General features: G+C 41.8%; 2 protein-coding genes across 2 annotated transcripts in view; both read right to left on the bottom strand.

The window, feature by feature from the left end:
- The window catches only part of LOC306709529 (BAR/IMD domain-containing adapter protein 2-like), a 48,296-nt gene extending 41,237 nt beyond the window's left edge, over nucleotides 1–7,059 (bottom strand). Inside the window, exon 1 of the mRNA XM_079177712.1 lies at nucleotides 6,862–7,059. Coding sequence (XP_079033838.1) covers nucleotides 6,862–6,933 — 72 coding nt within the window. The 5' untranslated portion in view covers nucleotides 6,934–7,059. The remainder of the gene's footprint in view (nucleotides 1–6,861) is intronic.
- Nucleotides 7,060–8,419: 1,360 nt separating this feature from the next.
- On the bottom strand, nucleotides 8,420–12,395 carry LOC306709651 (charged multivesicular body protein 6-like). Its single transcript, XM_079177885.1, has 8 exons — nucleotides 12,198–12,395; nucleotides 11,633–11,742; nucleotides 11,288–11,375; nucleotides 10,744–10,830; nucleotides 10,280–10,345; nucleotides 9,787–9,867; nucleotides 8,843–8,918; nucleotides 8,420–8,724 (listed from the first exon to the last, which is right to left on the bottom strand). The coding sequence occupies exons 1-8, from the start codon at nucleotides 12,261–12,263 to the stop codon at nucleotides 8,675–8,677; spliced, it is 624 nt and encodes a 207-aa protein (XP_079034011.1). The 5' UTR covers nucleotides 12,264–12,395; the 3' UTR covers nucleotides 8,420–8,674.
- Nucleotides 12,396–14,287: the final 1,892 nt, after the last annotated feature.

The following is a 14,287-nucleotide window of genomic DNA, read 5'->3' as shown; positions in this document are numbered from 1 at the left end:
GGGCTGAAAGAAAACGGTGCTGTTCCAGAGCAGCTCTCGTGTTCTTTTGTTGTGGAAGAGTACAGAGTACATTATTGCACATCAGTCACGTCAAACACAGACAGGGACCCATACACGTTCTCCTAACGTCACAAAGTGCCAGGCAATGCATTGTTTGTTGATGCCGCAAAAAACAGCTCAAGTTCCAGCGCTTGTTCTTATGTTAAAAACAATGATGAAACAGCGCGTGTTCTATTGGGTGAATAACTCAGAAAAGGATGTTTCTGGAGTTTCAGAGACAGTGAAAATAAAAAAAGCTGGCCTCTTGTGATCTCTTTGTCCAGCTCGAGTAAGCAACATTAAGCGCTAGCTATTACAGGTCATTAGTGACCAATTATCCAATCATGGGTTGTAGCTGCAGAAGTCACATTGAAACTCATGACCCAGCAGAATCTTGAAGAGATCCAAGACAAGTATATAAAGGACTCCACTGTCGGTTTAAGTTTGCAATCGTGTTGATCTGCCTCTTCGGAAGGCCTTATGGTATTCGCAGATGTGAACATAATCTCCTTTTACTGTTGTGTTTATGTCCAACATAATCTCCTTGAGTCATGAGTCACTAGTGTTGTCAGACAAGAGCTATGCTCATCAAGGATACTCAAACCGTTGGATGCATACAAAAAGGACACATCTCTAAGACCATAAGCCTTGGATCACCGCTTACTAACACTTGTCTACTGTAACACCCCATGCTCTTTTCTTTCTGTCATGCACACACCTTGCTTTTAGGGACTGTGTGGCATGTTAAAGCCGAGCGGTAAAGGGGAAAGGTACAGGCTTATCATTTCTAATACATTTTCATTCACTTGCAACGCAGAAGATAAAATATCAGCCGTTAATCCGACGAGGGCTGCATCTGTAAAACATCGAGAACAACGCATGCCACGTCACGTGGGAGTAAAATGCTTAGTCATGTCGGAGGTGCCTCCCACCTTTGGTAAATGTTAGTCACAAACAGAAACATAAGAGGCTTTTTTTACCAATGCAGACATGAGGCTCGATGGCCTCAAAGTCATCGACGAGGGGCCTCAGGTGGAGAAGCAAAAACTCTTTGTCCACTCCCCACCTTCGATCTGCAGTGTCCTCTGCCAGCGCAAAACAAATCATTTGCTCGCCAGAGACCAACTATTTACTGTGTTTGTTTGCTTTGCCGTCATCTGCAGCCAGTGTGACCCCCCCCGTCCCCCCGTCCCCCTCCTCCCTACTCAGCCCGGCATCAGCCACTCAACTAACCCAACACAGGCACCGGTTACCACAGCAACCAAGACCCAGACGTATTTGGAAGCTCTTTTTGACCAGCAAAACACCCGCTGATGTTGGTGGAGGAAAGAAACTCTGAAATTCTCCAAAAAATATTCTTCTAATGAATTATTAAAGACTCAAAAGGTAATAAACTGACAGCAGCAGAGATCGTCGTTTCTGCAAATGACCATCAAATGAAAAACAACAACACATTGTAGAATGACGGACTTCATTTATTAAGTGTGGGTTGCTTCATGGTTAGATGAAGAGGATATCTGCAAATTCACATTTTGTATGACAGCTTTCAGGAAGGCCGTTTATGAATTATGGATGTATTGTGCGAGGGTGCCACTGCTGACCTCCTCTTTGCCATGTTCAGATTTCAACACAGCCCTACATGGACAGAACACCATGTATCTAGTGCTTGACAGATGCAAACTCAAAGAACATGTACGTCTCCTAGTGAAGTGTCCCACGGTGACGAGCAAGAACATAATCTAAATTATGATGATTTTAACAAATACACTCAAAAAAAAGTCAAGGGAATGCCCCAACAGTAAGTCTGTTGCAGTAGTCACTTTACATCCCAATGGTAAGGTCTCACTGGGTGTCCAAATGTCTTCACCAAAAGGAGCATTCAAACCACGTGGGTATGCAAGACGAATTTCCTACTTTCTGCACAATAGCATGACTGGTCTGGGTCTCAGTGCCTAGTGGGTGGAGTGTGGCCAATGCGACTGAAAGTAGCAGCATCTGCCACAGAGACATAAAGTCACACTAGCCACAGGCATGTTAACTGCAGTCCAAGACCCATAAATGTAAGGCCATTGTCCACTGCCACAGTACTTACTGAAATGTTCTGTCTCTGCTTCTGTGTGTCTCTTTCAGTCCATGTAATTACAGCTTCACCCTCCACAGTAATTAGGGACTATTTCAACAAGGATGTGGAATGTCTTCCATCCATGTTTCCTTCTCTTCTACCCCCACAATAAGCATTCTAATGCACTCTGTACAGTAAATTCTCATGCACGCCGCTTTTTTTGTGACAGATAAGCAACATTTTGGACGATGGCCACATTAACGGAAGGTTCCCTTACAGATGATTTTATGTCGTCAACATGGGCAACACCGTTTTTGTCGAATATTTACGAGATGACTTTGAAGGAACCTGTTCTGTCAGCTATGAAGCCCCTTTTTGCAGTCAATGCAGTGTAGCCTTGGATTTAGCACTGAAGCGTCTCCAGTCTCAGTCCTTGAAAAAGCAGTGATGAGTAAAAGAAAAGAGAGAATGCCTCTAAACCATCCACCCCCGGACGTGCAGAGAAGGTGGGTGTGTGGAGCAATAGTCCTCTCTCTGCATCGCAGTCAAAGGCACAGGGAACAAATCTGCTGTTGCACAGGCAATGAATGTTATGATATCTCCTGCAGTGCATAATGCAATCTTTTCAAGGCCCATGGCACCGGCAGGCATAAACTTGTTGAAACACTATATTCTGGAGGCAGATGTTCAGGAGCTGAAGTCATTTGAAACTCCATTAAATTGCATATTATAGGCGGAAGTGGTGCCTGATGTGATATACTGCTAGAAAAAAAAGAAGGTAAATAACGTGATGGATGGCGTCATCATCATCAGGTGACTCTAGACAGCTTCCTAATGCAGGACCACACAGCACCGTATACACATCAGACAGGGCTGGTTTACACTGAACCCCTTGTGGGCCTTTCATGAAGCATTTCCCATCTATTACAACAGGTTCAACATCTCTCTTTTAACTCTGAAACCAAAAAAAAATCCTTTGCTCTTCCTCCCTCTCACTCGCCTTCTCCAGCCCTTCACTTACTGCAAGTCGTTCAGCACACAATGATACGACAGAAACACATAAGAATAATGGCACGTTGTTGCTAAGAGACCACCTGTTCAGATCTCCCACATGAGATTGCGGTGGAACCGTTGGTCCTCTTACCATTATCAGAATATGATTCAATCGAGTGTAGCGAATGTCACGACAATATTTTAACTGAGAGAGGAACCTATTATATAACAGCAGGTCTTTTTGGCAGAAAAACGGCGGTTCCGATCAAGATCAAGCAGCCTACTGCAGCAGTATCACACTCGTGACACAATGAAGATCCTGTAACCGGAGAGTATCGAGTAGCACGCTTGATCCGGTTGACGTCAAACCACGATTTTGCCTTTCCTCATAATAGCCATTTGAGAAAATGGCGTCCACTGTTCTGCAAGGCCGTGTTGACAATTAGGGAGTGGTTGCTGAATGGGAAAATGAGTGTTGTCCTGAGGGCTGCAGGAGACGAGACACACCCTTCTACTCCCTTACCTGCCAGGGTGTGTTCAAAACCGGCAACAGACAAAACTTCCGTGACAAAGACTCTGATTAAACACAAAGTAAAAGTTATCTTGGGTGTGTTCAAGCAGCTCGCTTCCATGCTACCTTGAGGGTTAACATTCATTATAGACTGATTCATTATAGACTGATTTAACACACACAGTCCCATTCTTCTTCGGCCTCTAGTCTGATTAATCGGTTTGTTCACTTCAGTGTGTGCATCCCCCTCCCCCTCCCCACCCCACACGGCGCTCAGACTTCATCCATCGGCGTGTTAAGGGGCTTGACCCGGACACCGTCTCTCCAAGACACCCAGCGACAAGGCCAGCTGGTGGAGATGACTGTGGTGCACACGCACACACACACACACACAAACAGAGTGTCAGTCTTAAGTATCTGTCTCACCCTGTCAGCGCGGGAATGACTAGATGCCATTCGCCATGTCTGGAACTGTCTATGTGAGGGAGGAGAATTGAAGTGAGTCATAGAGGATCACTTTCGGATTGCTGGGTTTCACAGGGTTGACTCCCCGGTTGATTACCATAAAGTAAAAAAAAAAAAAAACTAAGGAGTGCCTCTGGCCTTTAAGGAACAACACTCACAGGGAGATGCTGAATCTCCAGTCTCACTCTCACCATGCTTACAGTCCCAGCCCTGTTAAACACACACTCTCAAGTCACTGGGCTAACATGAGTCACAGCGGTGCAGTTACCCCCCTCTCCTCCTCCTCCTCTGCGATTACTCAGTATCTGCCCAGCTGCTGGCTGCAGTGACTTTGCAGCCAGCCATACGTTTTTAGATCTCGTCTCCCTCCGGAGAGGTCGGTTTGCATACGAAGCAGACGAAAAACAATTACTGTCCACTGAAGCTTTCAAACTCGTAACGTGGAGAGAAATGGGCCGCCAGCGTTATGGAAGTCCCATTCGTCTGCCCCCCCCAAAGTTAGTGTTAAGTGACTGGCTGTTAAGAGTTTGTCCCACAGTTGGAGACGGATGACTCTCCATGTTTGATCATCGTTGCAAACAATTAGCAACGGCATAATAAAAAAGTACAAAGCCACAAAGAGTCAAAGGTACAACACTGTGAACATGACTTTAGACCAATATTGAGTCTCACTCTGCACTTTGTTAAGAAATATCCAATCATTGAGCCCTGCTGTCTGTGCCACTAATGACAGGGTGAACTCTGGTAAACTTTCAGCGTACTGTCAGATGTCAGAGGCCTTGCAGCTCTACCATTCCCTCAATGTGGCTGACAAGCCCATGAAACTAAAGTTGACAGTCGGAACTTCAATGGCAGCAAACTTCAAAGACAAAACAAGCCGATTACCGCCTATGTCTATAATAAAACAGCATCACTTTAAAATGAAACTAGTGCGGTTTTGAGGGTATAAGCACCTAAAAGCATGCAGTGAAACACTGATGTGTATCATCACTGAGATATGGCGGGAGTCTAATTGAATCCATCTCTTTAAATATTACAGGACATTCAAGAAACTTGCTTTTACACTGCAAAGTTGGTAAAGAAAGCACGAGGAACGCCAAATAAGGAGTGACTATAGGAGGACACACTTGTGAGCTCCTAGCTTTTGCCACAAGGTCAGATCCCCAGTGTGGAAGAAGGTCTGCGTCTCTCCACTCTGCCGCCAATCAGCGTTCTTGGCTGTCAGGACTCTGACAGGGTGCTTTCACCCCCAGAGAGAGAGCCCCACTGCTGGGCTTGTGTTTGAATGAGCAAGTCCATCTATGAAGGGACTTGTCTCCCCCCCCCCAAGGGATCGGGATCCAGACACCTACAGTGTGTCCATGTTGATCAGCCCACATTAGTAGGTGTAAATACTTGGACAAAACCCGACAGAGCATGGCACACAATTCACAATGAAAAAGAAGGATACACTGTAGGTTGTGTGACCAATCCAGGACAGAAATAGCCACTTGAAACATTTGCTTCCCTTGTTGGCTCTAAAAGAAGCAGTCGGTCACTCTTGGCTCACCCGACCTCCTTACTGATGTAATTCCCTGTAGGAGAATGAACAGCTAGCCTCTACCCATCCTTGGCCTTCTGTTAGCTGAACTACAGCTGGATTAGGGGATGGGGGCAGTTACAATTAAAAGTACCATTTAAGGTTTGTTGTGCGAGTGAGAAAATATTTGAAAGAGACTTCCTCCAGTATTCAAAACAGAAACCTGAGACACTGTGGTGTGGAGCCCTCATAACCTGGACTTTTGCTGACATTCCTTCAGTAGAGGTGCCTGCCATGCTGAAACATGGCGTAATGAACCAAAGCCCGGACTTTTAAAGATTTACATGGCAACTACTGCCCAAATGATTTGTCGATTAATTGATCAGATGTTCAGCGAACAGTTAAACGGCAACAATTTCCATTGTCAGTGTAATGTTTCAGTCATGTAGCAAGCATTCATACATGACAAATCCCTGCATTAGCTGGTTCTCTTCGTTTTACGTCATTGCTAATTGAAACATTTGGGGAACTGAGAAATCTGAAATAATAATTTTTTTTTTTTTTTTACTGTTTTCTGCCATTTTATAGACAAAATGATCACATAATCACTGCCACTCGATACTATTGAATATTACTAGAATATTGCCCAGTACTGAGGCTTACCACTGCATGCAGAGTTCACACAGCTTTGTAGGCAGAACAGGTTTGAATGTTGAAACTCCTTTGGGGCAAATGTTTACTTGTTGCAACAAATCAGCCCAACCTTTTCTTCTCCTTCATAAACTCACTTCTGGAATGCAATCCGTCCCCATTTCGGCATGAAAGCTAAAAGGCTATAGAAACCCACTGGTCTTTTAGGAATAGCCTACACTATTATAAGAGCAGCAACGTTAGGTGGATTATAGGAATAATACAAACTAGGCCAACATGTAGGAAAAGAATGAATGAACGACCGAGTTTGATTTAGTAAGCAGGGGGGGCTTTTTGAGCGGAGAGGTGTTGCCCTAATTAGCAAACCTGGTTTCGATGAGAAATGTGTGGAGGTGGAAGACTAATCCTCCCCCAAAAAAAAAATCAACCAAATGAGCTAAGGCGCCTCTCCCTAAATAGATTATCGTTAAAAAAAAAAAAAGAAAAACGACAAAAGGCTCTGAATGCGTCTTGGCCAGTAAATACATAGGTCTTATTCATGGTGGAAATACACGGTGTCTGACAGCTGAAATCTTGATTATCATACGGTCCTCAAAACTTTACTCATTAGTTGAATCTTACCTTATAGACATTTTCCGTCATGCGGTGAACCTCGTCGGTGCGAGACATCGTGGAGTCTTCAGCCAGGACCATAAACGGTTCTTTCCTTCAAACGTGTATCCGCGTAAAATGGGGGGGGTGACTGGATAATACGCGAGTTTGATCAAATAGGCGAGGCGACGCGCTCCGTGAGAGGGGAGATATACACTGCGCTCCCGAAACCTCACTCCAACTAAACACACCTTCCCTCCGCTCAGCTGACAGCCGCGCTGCTGCCTTCGCGGTCTCAGCGACAGTTTGTTTTTTTTTCGCTGTTCAGACGCGCGGTGAACGCGTGCAGAAATAAAGTGCAAACTACAGTGAAGTAGCAAAAAAGCACAGAAAATAACATTTACATATGTTGTGTAAAATATAGCAATGATAGAGATATTCAGGAAAAGTAATCTAATTGATTGCTTAATATGACAAAAAACTAAATTAGGCTACTGTGATTTCTTTTTTTTCCAATGATTGTAAATGGCTTGCATTCAATACTGTAATAAGGAGAATGATATGCCGGTATATACCATGTTGACATGGATCCAGAGCATATGTACACTTCGTTCAAACCATAAACCCAATATTTCCAACAGCATCAGAATGCAGCACCGTCTTATCATAGTGCACATTTGGTGCACGCCCCCCATATCTCTGTACCAATTGAGCTCCATCATTATATATATAATGTGCAGATTTACATTTGTTTCTCTGCAAAAAAACAAACATGTAATATTTAAATGAAGTTCTTGCCCAAGAAAAAAGTATTTATGATGTAATCGCCTATAGATTCTGAATTTTCTCATGAGCTTAAAAGACACAGTTCTCTCAAATTTGCATTCATTTAAAACAATTAGACTATAGGCAAACTCTGCACAAGGTGATTAAATACTGGAGGAGAGACCCTGTCATGTTGTCCTCAGAGCAAAGAAGCAGATCAAACCCGTTTGTTTTCATTCTGACAAAGAATGGCTGCTCTAAATGAAACCAATCCAGCATAAAAAAAAGACATACTAGACAGATTTAGAGTATGTATCCTGTCCACAGTGTTCCACGTCCATAGCAGCATTTTGTTGTTGCCTGCCTCTGCCCATTAAAGCATTTGTGCACACTGTTGCTGTCATCTGAGTCACCATACAAAAAAATGACAGTTGTCCCCATTAAGTTTGTCTCCTCTATGTTTACAAAAGACAGCTTCATGTATACAAATGCATTGCAGAAGTCTGTGAGTGAGTCAGTAACACAGCGTATACTTTGTGTTAGTTTCATTGTACATGCCAATTAGAGTCTAAGTGCCCACTTAGTGTAGGATTGTAAATACTATACTGGCTTTCTTGTCAAACATCTCCCACATATCAGCAACATGAGCTTTCTACTTTCTGCCAATAACCACACACACATTTTGCAGACGGGATGTGAATGAACACACCTGTTTTGTAAACTGTTGAGTCAAAAGAAAACTAGCAAAGGGTGCCCCCTTCTGGAGAACGCATGATACACAGGATGAAAATGTGAACAACATATCAAGTCAAAAGAATTCATGTTGTGGCCACAGCTCAATTTAATATGGAAAACAACTGAAATGAATGTGTAAAACATCTAAAAATGTGTCCGTTCATGCTCTCTGTTACACCATAACCTCAACAGTTACAATGTGACATTTCTTTGCTAATACAAATCCTTTATGTAGATTCTTCAGGGGAGCACTGATGTGTGCAGGTCCCACCTTCATCTGCTAACAATTAAGGATGAAATAGTGAAATCAACAGAGTGCCCATCAGTAGAAACTGACTCTGTTCTAGGCTGTTAACATCTCTCTGGCTGGCTTGTCCTTTGCTTCTCTCCTCTCTGGAAAAGAAAGTCAGAGTAAAGTAAATAAGATCAAGCTGGCATCAATTGCTGTACAAATATATCGAAAAGTGTGTGAGGAACGCTTCATGGTGTGAAATAGGAAAAACAACCGTACCTGTCTCGGCTTTATCCGTCTCTGGGACCTCTGGTATCGGCTCAGTGGGGACTTCTGGAAGTGCTAAATCTTCTCCCTGTTACGTGAGATGGGACAGATTAACAGTAAACGTTGAAATAATAGAGGTTACAGTGACCGACTAAGAAGGGCACAAAAGTATTTATTTGCCAAGCTGAAAATGTGTTTTTTACTTCCAAACAAAATGTATATTTTGGCAAATGCAAGCTTCAGGATTCTGAATCGTTTGCTTCTTGACCCTCTCCTTTAATGTCCCTGATACAACTAAGCACTGTACTTGTTATTGTTCTATTTCAAGCCACATGTGTAAATAGAGGCAAGTTATTAAACCCAAACCTCGAAAACATTTGTAGATAAACCGTTAAAAAGGAATATTACATTGCTTGCTGCCTTATTGTCAAATTGAGAAGACCTAGAATTAGAGTTTGTGTTCAAGTGTGAAACATAATCATTTGTGTAGTTTGATAGGCTCGAGAGTGGGTGTCATTTGGAAAGATAATTAGATCACAAAAGAGGAAACATCTGCTGAGGTTTTAATTATTAGCAATCAACCAAATTCATATCCACAACTGTTTCTATTATACAGCCTGTTATTACACACAAATTATGATTTTGTGGCCTCGAACTACTTTGCTACACGCATTCCTCTCCTCGAGAGACGGATACTGTACACATCTGGTCAAAACACCAGCATGCAGTTTGGGTATGAAATCCGCCCTTGACTTAACTCTGAATCACAGATTTAACATCACCACTGCTCCGGAGGTAACAGTACAGTAAGTGGCAAACAGTCGAAGCCTGTAGTTACACCAGGTTCTCAAGAGTGATTGGAACTATAAATATCAAGGGGGGTGTTACAGGGAAAGATCACGTACCAAACATTCTCTGTGTTTATAAAAAGGTTAAACATGTAGCGCAACACCCACCTGAGTGATAGCTTCCAGCTCTGCTAACACAGCCTCCTCGTCCTCCTGCGTCAGGGCTCCAGCCAGCATTTCATCTATTTCCTGCAGGAGCAAAAAAAAGAAAAAATGTGTTAGCCGACAGCACAGTGACGAACAGCTCAGATTTTCTTCAGCTGACTTACTATAAACATGGACAGTTATCTATATACAATGTGTAGGAGAGCTCCAGATTGAAGCAGTCTGCGTCCTCTAAACGTAGGGGATACTGTAACATCAAGATATTAAAGCTACTACTCAAATACAGAATTGCCGCGTAGCGGTGGAATGCCTCTGCCAACGAGTCATGCTGCAGTTTACGTCAATGTCTTCCCAAAACGTCATCACTTCATCATGTTGTCATTCTATTAGACACTGGCATGAAATGTTCATAATTGGCATATGAATTCTTGAGTTATGGCCCAAACGTGTTCCGTGAGGTCACAGTGGACGTTTGTGACATCGAGCAGACATTTACCTTTTGATATTCGATTGATTCCTGGGTCTCATCCAGGATTCTCTCCACATCTTCAACCGACATGATCTGTCACAAACAAGAAAGAGGAAATCCGACATTACAGAAGAAAAGTGTTTTTCGATGAAAAGTGTTTTTCAGCTTGTGAATTTCCAGGGCAAAGATCTGTACACTTGTATCCAAGGATGTGCTGCAGTCACACCGCTGTAGTCAAGGCTTTGCTTTTTAATCCCTTAATCTTCAAACAATGTGCAGCGGCCATGCTAACACAAACCACAAGCTTTCTCCGCTGCCCGATCCTCGCCTGAAGGATCACATTGAATAAAGTGTGTTTATCAGTTAAAACTTTTGACATTATTGGAGGTTACTCTCACATATCTAAAGCTTGAGGGGAGGGGTTGTTATCATGTGTGAAAGGCATATTTTGAAACACAAAAGGCAGGAAAGAAACATGAAAGCGTATCTACCTCGTGCATACTCTTCAGACAATCGTTGCCAACCTTAAGTCCCTCGATGACTTTCATCTCAATTTCCATGAACTCAATATCTTGAACCTGTTGACAAATATTAGCATGTAAAACATAACAATTTCAAAAAAATACAGACATGCAGGACAAAAAAACAACAACTATAGATGATCAAAAACAGTATGCTGCTTTAACATTGACTACATAGTGGCTGATGATGTCATATACAGCAATATGTCCCGACTACATTACATTTCTGACAGCTATGCACCGTAAAAGAAACAAGTTCATTACTGATAATGGCTGCGCCTATCATTCTCTGCACATTTGTCTAGCTCAGGATAAGCTTGCATTTTGCAGAAGATGAGTAAGCAGACCTTGGAAGATTCGTCTTTTTATCTTAATATTTCACATCACGTTAAAAAAATGCGCCTTGCTCTTTAAAACAAGTGCATGGACTTTAAATCTGACACACCCATTGGCTGAGGGCTTGGTGACTTAAAAGCACGATGACATCAAACAGCGTAATCGCACAAAAACTTACCATCCGCTCCAGGTTGGATATCTGATTTTCAGTCTTGTCTAGTAGCTGATCCTGATATCGCTTTTTCTTAAGAAGCAGCAGTGCTTTTCTGCAATAACAAAGAAAAAGAAAAAATACATAATACAGCAAAGAACATGCTTTTTCTAAAGGTAGCCATACAGTGCATAACATTGCATATACAGAATAAAATAGATGATGTCATTGGGCGATATATCTGCACCTCAGGAGGTTTCAAATGTGTCTGTGTGAAGCTCTGCATGTCATGCACGTACTGTTGTTTTTTAATCTACCTACAGTACTCCTAATGACCGCCACACACTACTGACTACATGGTGATGTGCTTACTCTTTCTTTCCATCTTTTAGCAGCTGCTTTGCCAGAAGTCGCTCTTTCTCCAGCTGGAGGGTGATTCTCTTTTGGTACTGCTTCAGTTTATCTCTCTGCTGCTTCAGTTGCTGGGGACACACACACACACACACACACACACACACACACACACACACACACACACACACAAACAAGATCAGATGTATTTTTAAGTAATGAAGTAACGAAATTGCTTATATTCCTAAATGGGGGAACTCATTAATACAAAAACTGTAGCCATATATGTATAAAACGTTGGATTACCACATATCTGACAGTCTCCAAACAGTTAAAGTAATGAGTGTTTTGTATTACATTGTAATGTACAGTGGGTTATAGTTTCCCTTCACAGATGACGGGCAACACGTGTCTCTAGCTAACGTTAGTCCCAACAGAGGACTTCTGTCTCAATCTGAATGACAGAAAAAACAGACTAACGTTAGTCCATGTTGCCTAGCAGCCCACAGCGCTGTGCAGCAAGCTAACAGTAGCCTTGTGCTAATGTAACGGGACTAATCTGCTGCTACCACCGCTATCAGCTCACCAAAATGGCTTTGTCTTGTTCCGTTACACGCGTAGGTTGACTCTTTCTCCCAAAAACGTTACCCATTATTCAGCCACATCCCCTCCACATCCTCCTTCATCAACAGACAGATCATTACATATTATCGAACATTTTACCATGATAATAAACAGCCCAAAATAATGGCTAGCAGGCTAACTTACTACCACCATGGACTACCACCATGTCCACAGTTTGTCAATGGTTCCTACGGCAAGCGAGGCAGGACATACATTTGGACGTCTGTAGTATTTGACTTCACTCAAGTCTGGAAGTCTGACTAACATTGCTTCGTTTCATTATCCTGATAGAGCATCCATATCACAACTGTCATTTAGATATTATTTGACATATAGCAGCACATATCGCTGCACATATAGCAGCACTTCTAGTAGCACTTTTAGTAGCACATCTATTAGCATATCTAGTAGCATGACCAACTGATCGGTTACCTTGGAAAGCTCCAGACTCCCCGGAGGGTTGTAGATCAGCACCTTGGACAGCAATCACGACACTGCAAAATGTTGTGAAAATGACCCACCTGAGCTGAGACAGGAGGATGCTGCAGCGTGTCTATTTAACAGTCATCACATCTGAATAGAATACAGGTGTATCGTTTTAATTGTACAGTCCCTAGTGTACCACGTGTTTTTTGTTTTGATCAGGTTAATGAAGGGGAGACACCCCAGGCAAATCCTTTTTTTTTCATGCACTGATCAATGTTGAGATGTTGGGCTATTTTGCTGGACTAATGGAAATAAAACAATCCAACATACACATGTAGTTGTTTATATTACTACACTTTGTCTATTTGTGTCTTAAATTCACCCAAAGTTAGCCTAAAATATCCACCTCACTTATATCAAACTTGCCAGTTTCATTCCCATCTATATTCTGAATGTTTTTACAGAGAGGGGTTTGTTCATATACCATTCACAGCCTGATGTAACATCATCATGAGATATCCAAAATTCCCTCTGTAAAAAACATTGACTTTAATGTTAACAAAATGAAACAAGAATATTTAATTTGGCTTTAACAAACATATTTCTGTATTGGGAATTATGCAAATTAACACATATTTGATGAGATAAGGCCTACTTTACATATTTACACATAACATTCACATTAACATAACAAAACCTGGTCAGACAATAAGTAATTGTCTTAATGTAACTAATCAATTAGGGAAATGTCATGGTGAACTTTCAACCAGAGAGCCAATGCTATTTAGCCCGATATCAAGTTATTCTTTAATGTTGTGTATTATTCAAGACATAGCTGTCATTGCTAATATCTCTTTTAAAGTTATTTGTAAGATGTTTTATGGAGTGGAGACACAATACTATACAATACAATACAGCATGTATGGTCAATATTAGTTTACTTTGATATATTATCCAACACAGACAACAGCATACAGATTTTTCAAACAATTTCTCATTCACAAGGTACTGAGGGTATGGATCTGAGAACACATTTCTACAAATTTAGTTCATGTTTCACAAGCTGTGTAACAGCACAGTGATACATGCCTGGACGTGAATCAAATCCCACTCTGTTGAGCTTAAATAGTCTTGGGGTATTTTCCCACATGCAACAGCTATATGGTCTGCAAATATAGCAAAACAAATATAAACCCCTCAGCTATGACTATTTGACTCGTGGCTGACCAGCAGGTCATACATTAGATACAGCACAATGAGATGCTTAAACCTGAGTCGGTTACCAAGAAAGACAAAAATAATCAAAAACAGAAATATCAACTAAGTTGCATTTTCGGTTTCACAACAAAACCACAATATTTGGAATGGTTTTCATTTTTTCTTATTGTTCAAGACAGGTTAAAATAATGGTGTTTCATTTCACAGAACCATTAAAAATTACAAAAAGGCCCCAAAAAATAAAGGAATAAATTACCGTCAAAGAGTAGGTATTTTGTAAAAATCGAAATGCTATGATGGAAGGTCTATGAGTCATATTCAGCCATCCCATTTCCCATCAAAATACTATCGGTATTGATGATCATATCCTTGCAGGCCACCGGACTACAGGAAAAAGTAAAACACATT

The sequence above is a fragment of the Pholis gunnellus genome (genome assembly GCF_910591455.1).
Source record: "Pholis gunnellus genome assembly, chromosome: 17".
Lineage (NCBI taxonomy): Eukaryota > Metazoa > Chordata > Actinopteri > Perciformes > Pholidae > Pholis > Pholis gunnellus.
The sequence above is the reverse complement of the archived record's forward strand: the minus strand, read 5'-3'. Positions and strand labels throughout refer to the sequence as shown.